Here is a 13,927-nt window from a genome sequence, read left to right as displayed (position 1 = left end):
ATGTTAGTAGGGATGGCCATTGACACATGGTAACCATCAAAGGTTGATTGTTGTGCCTTTGATGGCAGAGGCAGCGTTTTTTTTCCCCCTGCCTCAGGGGGGGCGGAGTACAGAAGTTACCCTCATTGCACCATTTAGCCTGCTCCCTTTCCCGATTGGCCTGCTACCTTCAGTGTCCCACAGCAAGGATGTTCCTCAATGGTTTCATGTCATTGATGTTAAGTACCAATGACACCATCAAAGGAGACCTTTGATGGTTAACCCAGCAATGGCCATGCCTAGCAGGTGGCACTGAATCACTAGATGATCAATACAGGCGATAGGCAGCTTGATGATGATGTCACAGGGAATAGACAAATTGTTTAGTGCTCCTCCTACTGGATGCATGGAATGGCTGATGGGAGTCACAGTTCTCTACCACAGTCACTGCCCGCAGAAAGCCCTTCCTCTACAAGAACCGTTTCTGAGGAGCTTCTGTAAATTCCAAAATTTCACAATAAGACAACAACAAACATTTCCTGGACAAATATAAGATTTATTACAGATATTATAAAATGTGACATTGCCCTTTAACTATAAAGGCGTAGCTCTTTCAGTTTCATCCAATAATATTTTTAACAGGTTTTAGATTGGTGAAAATATACAGGTGCCTGCGTATAAAACGCATAGCGGGCTGTAGGAGAACCAAGCAATTTTCAATGCAAATAGTGAGTTCTGTGAAATGTATTCGTCTAAATCAGCAGAACCATGAAATGCAGATTGGCGTGACCTACAGCGGAGGAGGAGGAAGGGTTTTGGTTTTCAGAAGGTCCATGGCTCCACCTGGTCTGACCTGCTGCTTCTCCCTCTAAACTTGGGATGGCCATCGACCGTTAGTAACTCATTACTTGATTGGCCCCCCCATCCACTGTGTCCCGCCTCCCGCTCAGTCAGAGCAGCCATAGTGATTGCCCTCGATGGTGTAAACCATCCATGGTTTCCTACCAACAATGGTAAAGCATTCAACGGACATTCAAACTCTAAACGCGATGCCCCGTTCTCTGCCGCATGACGGGAGATTGGGCTGAGGTGGGGCAGGAAGGGGGATTGGGGGGGGGGGGGGGGCTTTAAGGTGCCCACACATGTAGCGATATTTTACCTGATCTGGCCGATTCCGGGGAGACTTCAGGGGGAAATAGTGTACATCGGCTGATCGGGAACACATCGCTATGTGTGTGGGCACCATTACATTCATGTTATAGAACAGATAAGTAACATTCACAATGTATCAGCAATTCTGCAGTGCTACAATAGTTTACTTGGTTGAAACAACATTTGCAAAGCAGTAAACAGTAAGATATCCTGGCTGGCCTTGTAGAGAATGCGGAAGTATGAACGCCCAAGATGGTACAGCGGCTAATTTAGATGATAAAATTATTATTATTATTTTGTTATTTTATTTTATTTAACCAAACAGAAACAAAATAACCTTCTATGGAATTCCTAATTCAATATTAAATAAGAGAGGGGCAGCGGTAAGGGTAGGAGTTTGGATAATCGGATTTATGTCTTGTAGTTGGGACACAAAGAATGGAGCAATTGAGCACTTATTAGATGACAGGCGCCATACGATTATACTATGGCGGAACATGAGCAGTTTTTCAATGATCCTTAAATAACAAACCAACTTGTTCTTGCTTAAACTAAATGGAAACATAATATAATGTAGATGATTCTTTGAATTCATTTCATCTATAAAATCTAAAAGCTTTTTTTCTTTCCATTAGAGCAATATCCCTGCCGAACCTGCGGTGCCATTCACAGACCAATGTACAATCACCCAGCTGGGAACATTGTGTCCTGCCTATAGAAACCAGTCACTCCCCCCAGGTATTACACAGCATAATTTTCTTTAATAAAATGCATTTCCTTACAATATACAAATTTACAGCACTTAATCATGTTGTACATAAATATATTTACAGCAAAGCTTGCCGTATGGAGAAGTAAAACGCGTGGGGTACGTTGCTTGGCAGATAAACTGGCTGACGCATCGCGGTCAGTGAGGAATTGGGAGATTTTTCAACCTGTAAAGAAATGATATCCTATGTTAATCAGGTTTTTCGAGGAATAACCCATAATAAATCTGGTAGTATTGTATTTTGAACTACACTAAGGGTCGGACTCGGATTCCATTAGCTACGAAAATTACCACACAAGGAAAAGTGCTAGTAGCCTCACACTTGCCCAGAACTGTTCAATTATAAGCCATTTTCCTTGCGCTGTAAATCCACGGTTAACCCATAGATTCCAGGATAAGCGCGCGGAGCTATAGGTGAACACTTTTACGGCATCTTCGATAAGGGCACTTACTGCGGATATCTGTTTGAGTCTCCCACAGACGTTAAGTGCAGCCTATGGGCTTATCGCAGGCTACATCTGAAAAGCCATACCCTCTGCATTAGCCCATGGTTAATTGCCAAAGCTAATTGAATCCAGCCCTAATAGGTTATATATTTAGGGCACACCTGCCACCTACACACAGTGAAGTCAGACATTTTATTGTCTGTACCAATAAGTCGAGGTCAATATATCAGGGTCATTAGTTCCATTGCTGTATTTAGTTCATAGTAAATTGTCAGACTAGTGAAGAAAAACAGGAGCAGCTTTCTGGTGAGGTCGCCACTAACCTCTCTAAATTTACAATAAATTAGGATTATGTTATAAATCTGATAATGTTAAAACCACAATCATAAAAAGCAGATGGTGTAAATTATATATAAAAGCTTGCATCTTATTTCATGTACAGTGGATGCTAGACAAGGGAAAGGGGACTGGGTCACAAAAGGGTAAGAGGTGGGAGTGTGGGTTAAAGGTAAAAAAAAAAAAAAAAAATGGTAAAAAAAAAATTATTTTTTAATTATAAAAAAAATAAAAAATAAAAAGCTTCTAAAAAAAATAAAAATAAATTATTATATATATATATATATATATATATATATATATAAAAAAATGTTCTCTAAAAAAAAATAATAATTTAATCATAAGGGGATTGAAACGTAAAATTGACAATTCAAAAAGGTTAAAATAATCGCTATAGGTTCAGTTCCAATATATTAGAACTAGTGTCCAGGTAATGAACTCTTTATAAATCGATAATTTCAAAAAATATATATTTTTTTTTTTCCCCCCTTACCTATTGATTGAGCGCTCACTGGTTTAACATGACTGAGTGTTTATGTTATTGTAGATTGAATAATAGAACAGCTCACAAAATAGCTGCTTCCACTAAACAAAACTGGAATGTTGATTATTCCTTTTCATATTTTTTAATTAAAGTATTAAAAACAAAGACAGCTAGAAGGCTTCCCTGCCTATCACCACCAACCTCTTCAAGAGCTCCCTCGGCGTGATCTCCGCAGTCTGCTCCGTGTCGCTGTGACTTGCACTGCTATCAGACTCTGTGCTGTTGCCATCCGTTTTCTTACTTTTGTGTTTATTTTTGTGTTTTTGCTTCTTGTGTTTTTTCTTCTGTATTAGACAAACAAATCAAAGCACAGTAATACAGAATGATATAGAAGGCTTGGGGGTCACCATATGTTTATTCACTTCTTTCGTAACTGCTTATTTTCAGCATCCCGCCCCCTCCAATAGCAGACGCCTCAGTCGCTGCGATGCCATTCGCCGAAGAAATGTCACATGACATGTAAATGGGATGAGCGCTGGATGGTTAGTAAATATTCATGCACTTTGCACATTAAGGTGGCGTTATAAAAATGTACATTAGCAGGGTCCATGCTACATTTCTAAATTATTTTAAAGTGGCTATTTAAATGAAACGCCCTTACAGATCTATCTTAAGGGTTTTCCTTCCCCGGGGTCTCACCTTTTCCTTCTTATGTTTTAGTCTGTGTTTTTCTTTATGTTTCTTATGCTTCTGTTTCTTAGTGGGCTCATCAAGACTCCCTGAGGGAAAACTACCCGACATCCGAGAGTCACCTGCGATAAAACAGAGGGAAAATGATGAATTTCGCATATAACCAACAGAGAAGCTTTTGTCAGTAACTTATGTCCTAAGTCAACCCAGTATAAAAGTTACTTTAAAAAACTCAATATAGTTCAGTCCCTAACTCCCAACATAGCGGCGTCCAGGATGGGGACAGGGGGCGTGGTCATGTGATGAGGGGCGGGTCCTCATCACTGGACTGCTCATTCTTTCCCTGTCTCTTCTAATCACCTAGTTACTGACGGAAGCACTAGTGGCAAGTCATACCTATGGGATATAGGGCTCAATCCAATTAGTTGCGAATGGCGAGTATGTTTCTTGAAACTTGCACACTTCGCAGCGAAGCGCCCGAGAATTCTCCAATTGAATTAAAAATGCCTATTCACACTACTCGCAGCAGAGGGGTGCAAATTGACTGCCAAATGAGATTTGCGAGAAATGCATGAAAATGTGGGGAGACCATCCTGGACCCCCCAAAATGGATAATTTCATTAGCAGGACTGTATAGAAGGCTGTTTGTGGCCATTAGGAAGTTACGTTAGGTTTTTAAATGGTGTCAAATGGCTGATTTGTGCTTTTTTTTTTTAATGTAAGAAAATGATAAAAAACAAACTATTTTCGTTTAATCTCAAATGAATTAAACGAAAAGGAAAAAAAAAAAAGCAGGAAAAAGGGTGATTTCGGGGTACTTTTCAACTAAAAAAATTATTGTAATTAAATTTGGGGTGCCTAAACTAATGAAAAAGTTGATTTTGGGGTAATTTTTTTTTTCTTAACTCCCAAAAATGACATGTAATTTTTTAACTAATTAAGCTAATTGAAAACTTCCAAATGCCTAATTAGTCACTAGGGGGGTGTCCAAGGGGTTCAGCATAGTGTCCTAACATTTTAAGCTTAAAATAAAGATTTTCCTCTCTATCTCTCACCCTCAGGGAGGTGCGTGTGGAAAGTTGCGAATTCAGTCTGACTGATTCAGTGCGTGTTGCTAATTGGACTGCAAAATGAATTCGATATGCGAATTCGAAGTGAAAATCACAACTCGCAATTAATAAATTAATAGGATTGACCCCATAGTTCTCAACTGCCAAGGAAATCGGGATAATGCAGTCCCGACTGCGACGGAGAGACAAAGCCCTGAATTCGGGACTGTTAGGGGGTACTGTATGCAGTATGAATGGCTCCAATTAGTCCATTAAACCTGAAATAGACGATCTGTATGTAGACTCCCGACCGCTAATCTCTAGCTACTTCCCACTGCCCATCACCAATTACTGAGACATTTACATGTGTTGCAGAGCTTCTGTAGCGCACAAATCGGAAACAACAGATGGTGCAATAATTAAATATATATATATATATATCTATAATAAAAACTGATAGATTCCGGGACTTGTCCACTTGGAGTGTAACCGGACACGGCACTTACCAGCGGGAAGTGCTGGCGGCAGCTTAGGACCGAATTCTTCAGAGTCCATCTCTTCTAGGTTCTCCTTCACCGTGGGCACGACAGGAGGAACATGAGGATTTATCAATGGCGCAGTTTCTGGGAATAGAAAACCATGCACCTGGCTTTTTAGAAGAATAATGACCTCCTGATCTCCTCTGTATGTACGATTCAGATATCAGTCAGAACAGACGGATCAAGTCAAAGGTATTTTCACCCAGTGTATAATCCTAGACCTATTCCCTCAACTAGCAAAACAGGAGGGATCTCCCAGATGAAGAATACTTGTGCCTGTAAAAAGCCCAATGTCAGGGGGTAGACATAATGCAAATACTTCAGTGGAACACACACAAAATGCATTTTTGATTGCCATTTTATAACTTTGAGGAGCGGTCTACTGGCCTGATTCAGCTAGGAACGCAACTGCAAATATGCACGCAATCTGCCGATTGTTGCGTTCTGCACTGGCGTATGCATCGCAGGGCGCAAACTGGCCACTGCGATCGCAGCGACTACGCAGACCCATCGCAGAGCGATTGATAGAAAGTGCCGTTTGTGGGTTGTGACGGGGGGTGGTCGGGGAAACGCAGGCGTGCCAGTGCATTTGAACGCAGTTGCATAGGCGTGCATAAATTACCCACAGCGATGCCCTATGCAGCTTGAGGACACATAGCGTGCGTGGTTGTTAGCAATTTTTGAGTAAGGTCCAAGCTTGTGCAAGTGTGCGTGAGGCTGCGATGGTTCTCCAGGTTACCGATGCAGTCTTGCTAAACATTACGGATGTGTGTAAGGTAAAGTGGGCGTCCTTGTGTAGTGCTGCGGCGGCATAGCGATCGCAATGATTTAGCATAATATCGCAGTTGAACTGCATGCGTAATCGCAGCTGCGATCGCAATAGCATTCCAAGCTGAATCAGGCCCTAAGAGAACTAACTATACTGAAATACAATAACAACTAAAACTAACCAAGGGTGTCAAAGCAGAGATTCACGGCATTGTACAGCGTAGGCCACAATGATGCGACTGAATGAGAATTACGCCATAAAACCGCCAGCATGCAGAAGGCTGCCCCATTTTCTCAGGAGTCCGGGAAAGCCCCCAAAGGTCGTTACTCTCCTGGAGATTCCGGGAGAGCTGGTAAGTACGGAGTACAGAAATAGGGATCACTATTAGGGGCATAGCAGTAGGACCTACATACTAAGGTACAGAGATTGCTGGTAAATGGAAGAACCGTTAAGTAACATAACTTAGATTTGCTCATTATAAATAAGCATATCTACAGGGTGAGTACAGGGAATCAGTATGTATGACCGCCAGACGTTAAAATCCCGACGCCGGCAGCCCGATGGTTCCAGATCTCGACAGTGGAGGCAAGTAAAGCTAACCCTCCCCTCTACCCCCCCCTAACCCTCCATTAGGGGTGCCTAACCCTAACCTCCCCCCATTAGTGCCTAACCTTAACCCCCCCCTAGTGCCTAAACCTAACCTTCCCCGGGGGAGTGCCTAACCCTAACCTCCCCCCTTGAGCGCCTAACCTTAACCCCCCTCCCCGCACTCTAACCTCCCCCCCAGTGCCTAAACCTAACCTTCCCCGGGGGAGTGCCTAACCTCCCCGCTTTAGCGCCTAACCTTAACCCCCCTCCCTGCACTCTAACCTCCCCCCCAGTGCCTAAACCTAACCTACCTAACCTTCCCCGGGGGAGTGCCTAACCCTAACCTCCCCCCTTTAGCGCCTAACCTTAACCCCCCTCCCCGCACTCTAACCTCCCCCCCAGTGCCTAAACCTAACCTTCCCGGGGGGGGGGTGCCTAACCCTAAGTCCCCCCTGGGGGTGCCTAAACCTAACCCCCCCATACCCGGCTAAGTTTATACTTACCCCCAACAGAGGACGATCGGTCCCCGACAGAGGATGATCAGTCCAGCATCAGGATTAACATACGCGTCGGTATTTCGACACCTATGATAAATCCCTTGCCGGGATTACATTGTCGGGATCGAGACAGACGGCCATGAGGCCGCCGGTCTCATAACTACATCCAGAGTACAGGAGGCGCCATAACAGTGACAGAACAACATAAACATAAAGCTACGAGTAACTGAGATACAAGGAACAATATAACAATGCAGGAAACCTTTATGTAAGCTGCAGGTTTAACAAGGCATGTAACACGGGGACTGAGCAACCCCTGTATAAACTCATACATGTGAGACAATTAAAGAGAGATCTGTGTAAAGGTGCTTTGGTATATGAGTCAATGACAATGCTTTCCATCCAATCACCCAGACAGTAATGTGACATTTTACCAGTCTCCATAAAGTGGATCTGACCTGTCAACAAGGCAAATGTTTATGTGCATAATTATATGTATAGTTATTGTATAACAAGCTTTTATTATGCTTTCATCAGTGAGGTGCTGCGAGAAGTCTCTGTACCACACACAGCCCCAGTCACCTTGTACAGCGGATGAGGCAGCCGCCTCCTGCTTGCTGGGTACAGCGGCTGTCTCCGGAGCAGGACGATCGTCCTCATCGCTTTCCTCTTCTGACGAGGAGGATTTCTCATCAGATGAATCTGCAAATATCGCTTTAAATAAGTCTATCGGGGGCCTCTTTTCTTCCTCCTCTGCCTCCAGCTCTGTGGGAACCTAAAAATAAGTCACTTAGAGCTATAAAACTCTCTCTCAAGTGTGAAACATAAAAAATAACATAGAAGTAAAATAAGAGTTATGGAATCGTTTTCTTAGACTGTACCAGCCCTGCAGTCTGCAATTGGCCAGAAAGTCTTGTATTTGGTCTAATCATGTTACACATCAGTCCCTCACCCGGACTGTCCTGAGGCTTCATCGCTATAAGTAGCACAAAACCATTACTCTCCACCTGCTGCTTCTGCAGGTACCTTCTGTCCTACAGCTTCTGCTGGTACCTTCTGTCCTACAGCTTCTGCTGGTACCCTGGACCCTCCCCTTCTGCTGGTACCCTGGACCCTCCCCTTCTGCTGGTACTGCCCTTTTTCTTCTGCTGGAACCCTAGGCGCTCTCCTCCTGTTGGTACCTTCCCGCCCTGCCCCTACTGCTGGTAGCTTCCGCCCCACACTTTCTGTTGGTACCCTGCGCCCTGACCTTTTTTCCGGTACCCTCCCGCTCTGCTTGTACCCTCCAACCTGCCCCTTCTGCTGGTACCCTTCCGTCCTGCCCCTACTGCTGGTACTATCCCGTCCTGCCCCTTCTGCTGGTACCCTCCCGTCCTGCCCCTTCTGCTGGTACCCCCCACCATGCATGTTCTGCTGGTAGACTCTGCCCTGCCCCTTCAGCTAGTACCCTCCGCTCTGCCACTCTGCCTGCAAATGTTACTAATGAGCACTTTGAAATAAATCTGGTAACTAAAAGGCCTTCAAACCAGCTTTATCCAATAATCACTCCAATCCACATTAACCTTCTTCTTTGATGAAACATAATATAAAATGACATAAAATTGGGTGGATGAAAGTTTTGCAGGTTATTAGGATTGGATGAAATTCTTTAGAAAACACAATTCTAAGTCATTTCTGAGAAACGTAATACTTCATAATACTTCATGATCTCTTCCAGCTTAACTAAGACCATCCAAAGAGCCACCAGTGAGCACCAGATGTGTATTGCTCAATCACTTTCCACTCAGTTCCATTTACAGTTCCTCTACTGTACCACTAGAGGGCAGATCAACCACAGAGACAGATAGAAATCGTGCTTTTAGCTGTATTATTCTAGTAGTCTTTCGACCAGGGGTGGGGAACCTTTTTTCTGCCGAGGGCCATTTTGATATATATAACTTTATTCACGGGCCCGGTGCAAGCCATTACCCCTCCGTGTGATGTCACAAAGGGGCGGGGCCACAATCGCGGGGAGCTGTAAGGGCAGCAGTGTGACCTCTGAAGCATCCAAAAGATGCCCCAGGCGGCACTGCTGCATAGATTCTGGCTGCAGGGTGCCATTCTAGGCTAGCAGGTTGCCAGATGAGGCTAGCAGAAAAAAGCTCAGAGGGCCTGACCAAATGATTCCGAGGGTCTTATAAGACATCTGTGTTGCGGGAAAACTGCCATGAGTGCTATTGGGGGGTATGCTTGAATGAGGGGCCTGTGTCCGCCCCCCTCCTTTTGTTACCCGTCATCGTCAACAGCCTGCGTGTCCCCATGCTGCTGTGTGCTGGTCTGCAGTGGATTCAGCTCTCTACAGCCCTGGAAACTGCTGGTAATAGGGAGCTATTCAGTTAACCGTCCAGTTAACACCCATTTCATGTGACACAATAAGTTTCTACACAAAACGTAAAATAGCCTATTACAGTACTGACACGTAGCCTCATAACATCAGTCACTGTTCACATTGCAGCAGCGATCCCAGAAACAGTAACCAAAGACCTCACACACAGTACATTGAGAAGTACCTGGGCTGGGACAGCAGCGCTTCCATGAGGCTGCGATTCCTTGTCTGTCGGGTCCGGTTCCTCCTTTACGTTGCTGCGGGCCTGGCTCAGGAACTGACTGAGCGAGTCCTTCTCCTCCGCGGCAGGAACGTCCCACCGGGAAGATTTCTTAGGCTCTGAAATATTTGAGAGCACAAAATAAACGACGGCAATTCTGTCACACAAGCTGCAGACACAGTTTCCAGGCCGACTAGGAAATACAGTGATCGGGATGTAGTTAATAGACCGACAGACGCAATGTCGCCGGACTAAATCCCAACAAGACCTGCCTGACAAGGGACTTAAGATAGGCGTCGAAATACCTCCGGAAGACCGACCCCCGCCATCCCGATCGTCCTCTGCCGGGTAAGTATAACACTTAGCGGGGGGGATGGAGGGAGGGTTAGGATTAGGGACCACTGGGGGAGACCCCGGGGAAGGTTAGGGTTAGGCACCAGGGGGGGGGGGTGGGGGTGGCTAGGGTTAGGCACCCCTGAGGGGAGGGGGGGGGGGGAGGTTGGGGTAAGGCTCTAGGAGGGGAGGTTAGGGTTAGGCACTGATAAGGGAGGGTTAGGGTACTTACAAACGCCCGTCGGGATCTCGATCTGTCGGTCTGTCACTGTCGGGATTTGACCCGGCGGCTGTTGGGCCGCCGGTATTTCAATCCCATTCCCAGTGATCTGCAAAGAACATGCTGCCTTTTCTTATGCAGGGCAAAGACAACTGTGATAGCCAGTGAGGAGCTAAAGAAATCCCATTCACAGCGAGACTTCGGCAAGATGGCCGTTACTCCTGATGTTTCCGATTTACCACCAGTGCACCTAGTATGCAGAAAAATGACGGGAGGAGACAAAGTGCCCAATTCTGAGGCACTCGCCAAGCGTTCACCAGTCCTGACAGCCGCCGCGACCAGATTTGACCCAAACTAATGTGGCTGTATGAACGTCTTAATGCGTACACTCGCGCCGCCCTACTAATTTTCTGTCCGCAATCGTCATCATTAGTATCGGCACTTACACCCAAGTCCATTGCTGAGTGCAAGAGATCCGTCTGAGACAGCCGCCCCTCTCGGCAAACGCACTCCTCAGCATAGGAGGGAATTCTGGATACGCACCCATATCACTCCCACCAGACGGTTCTTTTGCATATGTCCGCATCGTTGCAGTCCAGTTAACACCCATTTCACATACTGAGAGGAACGGCCGAGATCCGTCCGACTCCGAAATGCCAGGAGATAGGCAAAGAGTACGTTCGCTACAGCACATGCACGGCTAGATGTGGCTGCAATCGGACCTGAGCGCAACTTAGAATCAGGCTCAAACTGAGCACGGTGCTCTGGGGAAAGAAGGGAGGTGGTAATATTCACACCGATGCACTGGGACGTATTTGCAGTTATATCAGCCTGAGTCGCCTCCCACCCGAGTCATACCACTGCCACAATAGAAGACAGACACTTACTGTTGTCAGAGGACTGTCTTGGTGGTTCCGTGATTGTAGGTTTTTGCGTCTCAGGAACAGTCAGGAAGTTGAACACAGAAAACTTGTCCCGTTTCACTTTTGGAAGCCCGATTATAGATGACCTAGAATTCAAAACTTGTCATTATAAAATAGTAAAAAAAAAAAAAGAAGAAGAGCTACAGTGGCTACTTACAAAAACATATTAATGACATTTTCAGTGATATGTTTGACATAGTGGGGTTAATCGACCACAGTTTTCGCTTCAAACACACATAGCAAAAAGACGCACATTTAAAAAAAAAGAAAACAAAAAAAACACATACAGGTGTGTCCTCATACATCTAGCCTCAATATGTCACGCAGCCCAAGATGCCTGGCGCAGTGAGCAGTCAGGTCCTGTGCAACTTTTTTAGCGTTGGGCATCTTTTTTTTGCCGAAAATGTGTCTTATTCGCAATGCGATGCAAATAGGACTCACCAGGAGACTGTGCTGATTAATCTATATGCAACACTTGTACGCAACTCATTCACATCTCTACTTGTGGCTGAAGGGGCGTAACTGGGTGGTAATTGGGCATTTATATGCAGGCAAACTGTAGTGCATAGCATACACATAAATAAGCCTATTACCAGAAGCATCTCTTACTTCAGCGATAGAGCGGTGTGCCCTGACAATGATGATGGCTATGAAAACAAGAGTACGGATAGGGGTGGTGCGGTTGAAAAGATGCGTACAAATCAGCATAAGGATGAACTGTCCTATTAAGAAGATCTATATCTACACAATTATCATCTCCCATAAGCATCATTGTCCTATTCAGAAGATATATACAGTATCTACATACATGGTGACACACATACTGCTTCACACCCGAGACAACAACACGTATGTGAGGGAAAACCTGAACCCGGCTCTGGAGTCTGAAACTTCATACATGAGCAGCTATTATTCAGCTCATGTACCGGCATCGTGCCCTCTACTGATCGGATGAGGTAACGTGCCTGGGCCTGCCAAGTCCCCTGTGAATTACCATTCTGTAGCAGCTTACCCGGGATAAGGATCGGGGATGTTAAACCGTTTACACAGCAGTTTGTCCGGATGCCATTCAAATTTATCTCTTGTCAGTTTTCCAAACATTTTCATTTTGACTGCTGCAGCCTTGTCATCCACATCACCCTGTGTACGGGGAGACAAAATACACAAGAGGGAACAGTGTGCTGTGATAGCAAACATCAAAGGAGTCACCGGAACAATGCGGCCATTCACCGCTGCCAGCCGGGGGTTCTGAGAATGATCACTACAGGATGATGTACAATTACCTATATAAATAGGGTTTATAATAAAATACTGAATACTTACATTTATTCAAAATGACCAAAAATTGCTTAGTTAGTATTTTCGTTTATAGAGTAACTCCATCTCACTATAACTGGGGGGCTTACAGCACTCTCCCAGCGGTCCTGTTGTACCATGGGTGTTTGGACTAGAAAGTTGGGATAAAAGTTTCAATCACGAGCTAAGGGGTATATTTACTAATCGGAGGCTTTGCTTGTCGGCCGTGGAATTTAAAAAAGGATAATAATGGTCAATGTAAAACAGCTCTGGTTTTGAATATAATATTATATTTTCTAATCCCGCGCCAGAGCTGCCAACAAAGGGTCGGGCGCTGCTTAGTAAATATACCCGTCTTTCATTGGCAACAGAAACAGTGACACCTACAGGTCAAAAAATAATAACTATAAATATTATTATAATAACAGACTGACCTAAACTGATTTCTTTTTTTCAGAAAAACGCTAAAAAAAAAACTTTCACTTTTTTTTTCGAATGACAAAAAATAGCAAATGGATTCTTATAATCACACATCATTATTTATGCCAAATCAATTTCTTGCCGAATTTACCAAGCTGAAAATGGCATTAGCTATTGTAGCCTATATAGGGACACAGATCGCAAAACGCACAGGGAGAGGGATCCTTAGGAGCTCTCCCCAGCACTCACCAGTGGCACATGCGCGTTCAAAAGACCGCACATGCCAAGTAGTGCGGCTGCCGTCGGCAACTGAAAGTAAAATGATCGCCAATTCAAAACACTTTACTTTTACATGTCACAGGACTGGGCTCCTATTGGGTGTGTGTGACAACACGGGCCGGTGGCAGATCATTTCTTTTTACCGCGAATAGCAGCAATAAGAAATAGTAATTTTCGGGTCAAAAATTGGATGAATTGTAAATGGGCCCCTATATCATTAACAAAATCAGCGCGTACCTCTTGATCCCTCGGAACTTCGACTTTGTCTGAATCATCTTCGTGTTTGCCTCGCGTGAAGCGGGTGGAGAGAGACGAGTTGGAGGGTTTGTACAACATGGCGGATCGCATGAACTCCTCGCGCTCGCGGGAGCATTCCCATTCCGTCATTTTGGGGTCTACGCAGTTCTCCAGAGAATCTGCAAAATGAGCGGAAGTCAGTGGGGGGGAGTATCTGATGCCTTCATGCATTGTACAAATTTCAGCACGTAATTGTCCCGCAGCGTAAAGACACATCGCATTGTCTCGATGATGTGACCCATCTGAGTTATTTAAAAAGACATAAATGCAGTCACT

General features: G+C 44.8%; 1 protein-coding gene across 1 annotated transcript in view; it reads right to left on the bottom strand.

The window, feature by feature from the left end:
- Positions 1-523: 523 nt before the first annotated feature.
- GPATCH1 (G-patch domain containing 1) overlaps positions 524-13,927 on the bottom strand; it is a 37,147-nt gene continuing 23,743 nt past the window's right edge. Inside the window, exons 12-20 of the mRNA XM_088451095.1 lie at positions 13,592-13,770; positions 12,372-12,499; positions 11,324-11,445; positions 9,848-10,002; positions 7,881-8,073; positions 5,412-5,528; positions 3,866-3,978; positions 3,368-3,510; positions 524-2,066 (exon numbers count right to left, since the gene is read on the bottom strand). Of these exons, the coding sequence (XP_088307221.1) occupies positions 2,039-2,066; positions 3,368-3,510; positions 3,866-3,978; positions 5,412-5,528; positions 7,881-8,073; positions 9,848-10,002; positions 11,324-11,445; positions 12,372-12,499; positions 13,592-13,770 (1,178 nt within the window). The 3' untranslated portion in view covers positions 524-2,038. The remainder of the gene's footprint in view (positions 2,067-3,367; positions 3,511-3,865; positions 3,979-5,411; positions 5,529-7,880; positions 8,074-9,847; positions 10,003-11,323; positions 11,446-12,371; positions 12,500-13,591; positions 13,771-13,927) is intronic.

Source organism: Taudactylus pleione, unplaced genomic scaffold (assembly GCF_031769625.1).
Source record: "Taudactylus pleione unplaced genomic scaffold, aTauple2 ptg000537l, whole genome shotgun sequence".
Taxonomy (NCBI): domain Eukaryota; kingdom Metazoa; phylum Chordata; class Amphibia; order Anura; family Myobatrachidae; genus Taudactylus; species Taudactylus pleione.
Note: the sequence above shows the minus strand (reverse complement) of the source record. Positions and strands in the feature narration are given on the sequence as shown.